Source organism: Merops nubicus, unplaced genomic scaffold, assembly GCF_000691845.1.
Source record: "Merops nubicus isolate BGI_N331 unplaced genomic scaffold, ASM69184v1 scaffold34698, whole genome shotgun sequence".
Classification (NCBI taxonomy): Eukaryota; Metazoa; Chordata; class Aves; order Coraciiformes; family Meropidae; genus Merops; species Merops nubicus.
The window spans coordinates 14,061-17,743 of NW_008624281.1; the positions used below are offsets into that span (position 1 = coordinate 14,061).

At 53.8% G+C, this 3,683-nt stretch overlaps 1 protein-coding gene across 1 annotated transcript; it reads right to left on the bottom strand.

Annotated features, from left to right (window-relative positions):
• Positions 1-1,001: 1,001 nt before the first annotated feature.
• Positions 1,002-2,528, bottom strand: TOR4A (torsin family 4, member A). The gene has a single exon (XM_008945343.1). The coding sequence runs from the start codon at positions 2,526-2,528 to the stop codon at positions 1,002-1,004; it is 1,527 nt and encodes a 508-aa protein (XP_008943591.1).
• Positions 2,529-3,683: the final 1,155 nt, after the last annotated feature.

Here is a 3,683-nt window from a genome sequence, read left to right on the forward strand (position 1 = left end):
GCCATGTCATAAATACCTGCTCAGTTTGTCTGCTCACCACAAGGACATGTATGTTTCCTGAGGTGCTTCCAGGCAGCGTGCTCTCCCTGGGGTCTTAATGGCAAAGAACCTCCTCTTGGCCTGGCAGGGCTGGGAACAGGCCCAGCATCCCCACTGCCCTCGGCCCAGACAGCCCAAACTGTCTTTTCCAGTGTGTGTTGCTTAATATATGTCAGTTGCTATTTTGGGCTTTCTAGATAATGAGCATGGTGAAGTGTACCCAGAAGCAAAAAGCAGAAGAGCTCCGGGGATGAGTTGCCACCACCAGACCTGAAACAATCCAGTGGTTATTCCTGCACCAGCTTGTGCAGCCAAGCAGCCTTCCAGACGAGCCCAAACACACTTGCAGGGCAGAAATCTCACTGGAGGTGCCAAAGGTGAGCTCAGGTATGAGCTCAGAAGAGTAAGAACTCAGGAACGGGTCCAAAAAGCAGCTTCCAGAGCGTGTGGTCACGTAGAAGCTGGAGGAGGCAGAGCTCTGACTGCCCACGCGTTTGCTTTGCACGTCACCAGCCAGGACCAAGAAAAGCAAAGAGGTGAAGACTGTGAGCCTGGAGCAGGAGCCAGACATGACATGCAGGGACAGTAATCCAGTCAATATTTCCTCCTCCTATTTATATCCCGCAGCATCTGTTCTCATCTCATAACTCTTTGATGACAGAGTAGCCCAAATGATCACGTGAGGAACAAAGCACCCCACAATTAGTGGGAGGTTGCTTGGGCTTGGTTGCCCACGAGGGCATGGGCACACTCACAGAACATTAGGAACAACAAAGCATCTGGAGAAGAACAGAAACCATGTTGCAGAGGAGCCCAGGCTGCTGTCCCTCCACCTTGACCAGGACAGAGTCAGTGTGGGGCTGAGAAAGGACACCTTGAGCATTGCCTGCTGTAACCTGCTCCTCCATAAGCCCTGAATTCTGCAGATCCTGAGAGCAGGACTCGGCCTTTGCAGTGAATCACTACAGCAGGTTGACTTTGGCCACAACCTGCTTGCAGCCCATCCTGGAGTACTCCTTGTCCCCTGTAGTGTAGTAGCTGAGCTGACTTGCTAAGTTTTCAATATGCTTCTGGTCAGGATACAGCCCTTCCCTCCTCATCTCCTCTAGGAAGCAGTTTATAACGTGACTCTTCTCCAGAAGAATGAATGGGATGATGTCTGCAGATTTCCAGAGAGGGTGGACATCGATCAGTACAGGCTGGATGATGCTCAGCAGTTCTTCAGCTCCCCTTTGCTGGTGTAGAAGCTCAGCAGATGCATTCTGGATAACAAACTTTGTTATTTCCCCACCTCCTATGTTGCTTATTAAAATGTAGATGGCGTTGAGGAACTCGTTGGTTTGATTGGGTTCAAAGAATCGACTGAGAGTATCCAGCAGGACTGGAGACATGAGTTCAACCTCATCCAGAATAAACAATGGGATCTTCTCTTCTATTTCAGCTCTTGTAACCATGTCAGAAATCTTCTTAGACAAATCTATTTCACAAGTGAGAGGAGCCACCCCGTCGGGGCAGTGGTGCATAACAAAGTACTGAAGCACAAAGTCATTGTCCATGACAGAACGAAAATGTTTGGCCAGCAGCCAGCCAACGTGACTCTTCCCAACTCCTGTCGGGCCATTTAAAGAGATTACTAGAGGTTTGTTGTGTATGTGGGTAGCCAGATAGTCTTTCAGTAGTTCCATAATACTCTCCACAGCAACCTTCTGCCCAAATACTTCCCGGTGCATTGTTTTCTCCAAACCATCTAGGTCATATTTTTGGAGGTTATCGTCCAGGTTCTCTATTGCGTTGAGAATCTGGAAGAAGATGATGACAATGAGCAAGAGGAGGCAGCGTTTTGCCTTGCTCTTCTCCTCTGCTGGAAGGTACCTTTTTGTTTTGTCAGGATACAGGACTATCCTGGATTTCCTTCGATTCTTTTTCCGTCTGCACTTCTTCAGAGCGTACTGCTCCACAGAGGTGTCAAAGGTGAAGTACCGGGAGGTTTCGAAGCTGCTCTGGTTGAAGAAGGACATGGAAGGGCCATAGAGGCTAGTTCTGTTCAGGGAAATCTGCCTTTGCAGCAGCCTCGTGTGGGCAGCCTCTGACGCCTTCTCTCGGGGCAGCTCCAGATGCAGGCGGCTCTTCTTCTGAACGCGGTAGCGCCGCCGCAGGCAGATGATCGCCCGCAGGGGAGAAGAAAGGGAAGACATTTTCTTCGAAGCAGCAGGGGTGTCAGTGTCCTGTACCTCCTCCCCATCACTCTCACAGCCAGATGCCTCTCCCTTTGCATCGCTCTCGGCACAGGGCGCTTCCCCTTCCCCGTCGCTGTCGGTGCCGGGCACCTCTCCTTCCACGCTGCTCCCGGCACAAGGGGCCTCTTCTGCACTGGCCTCAGCACAGGGCACCTCTCCTGCATCGCCCTCCACCCAGGGCCTCGCCCCTCCCAGGTCCTCCGTGGCAGAGGACTCTCCATCCACCTCAGTGCAGGGCAGCTCTCCATCCATCTCGTCTGGTTCTTACGGCCCATTCACATCATCTTCTTTCTGAAAGAAAAAACAGCCATGTAAATCGATCTTTGTAAGATCAGCCAGTCAATAACAGCCAAATTAGACAGATATCCCACGTTCTAACAGCCAGAACAATTACCTGTAGCCATCAGCAATGACAGGGTGGCAGAAAGAGGCTTTCAGACCTAAGCTGACTTTCTGGAAGATGTTCTAGATGTGCAAAACTACAGGTGAAATTCAGTGTGGACAAGTGCAAAGCGATGCACATCTCAACCCCAGCCCTGCCTTCACACACAGAAGGAAAGCTCAGGGCTGGCTGGGGACTCTGCTACGTGCTGCTGTGAGCAGGACACGGGGCACACAGACACAGGCTCTGAACCAGAGCTGCCCAGTCCTATTTCCTTACATCTGCTAAATTTAAGCCAGACACAAAACCACACCTCTGCAGCAGCGTATGCACACACCCCCATGTACACACCCCTGTGGGAAACAGTCTCTCGTACACCCACGGCGACCTTCGGGCTGTGGGAGATGCTCTTGCCACGCAGGTTGTGGTGGTGGCATCTCCCTGGGTGGGGGCTTTTGCTGGCTGTGCGACGGGTGTTCCAGGCAGCACCGGTCAGTGCCTGCAGGGAGAGGAGGGGAGGGCAGTGTCCAGCTCCCCGGGCTGCCCCGGCCAGGCAGGAGGGCTGGGCTGGGCTGCAGACAGTTGACGTCACTGTGACTAAGCCTTTCGGCAGCACATGGCTGTTGGGAGAGGAGTGGGGCTGCCCCACAGCACCCTGACCCTCCTGCTCCCATGTCCTGACCTCTCCCGTGAGCTCACGCACACACACTCAGCGGCTGCTGGGTCCTGCCCACACGAGACCCTGGAGCCGTGCAGGAGAGCACAAGGACACGAGTATCCCTGGGAGAAACCATCTGGTGGAGGACACACGGACCAACCTCTGCCCGTGCAGAGGGAGGAAGAGGAGAGGCTGTGCTCCAGCAGCGGCATGTGGTGACGAGAGGCACAGACCTGGCGGGGAAGCTCCTGGGGGAAAACAGCTCTCCAGGCCCAGGTACCACAGTGAGCAGGACCCCGTGCACTGCCAGCACCGTGGGCTGGAGCTCCAGGAGCTGTGTCACAGTGGGAGGGAGGCAGGGAGGGAG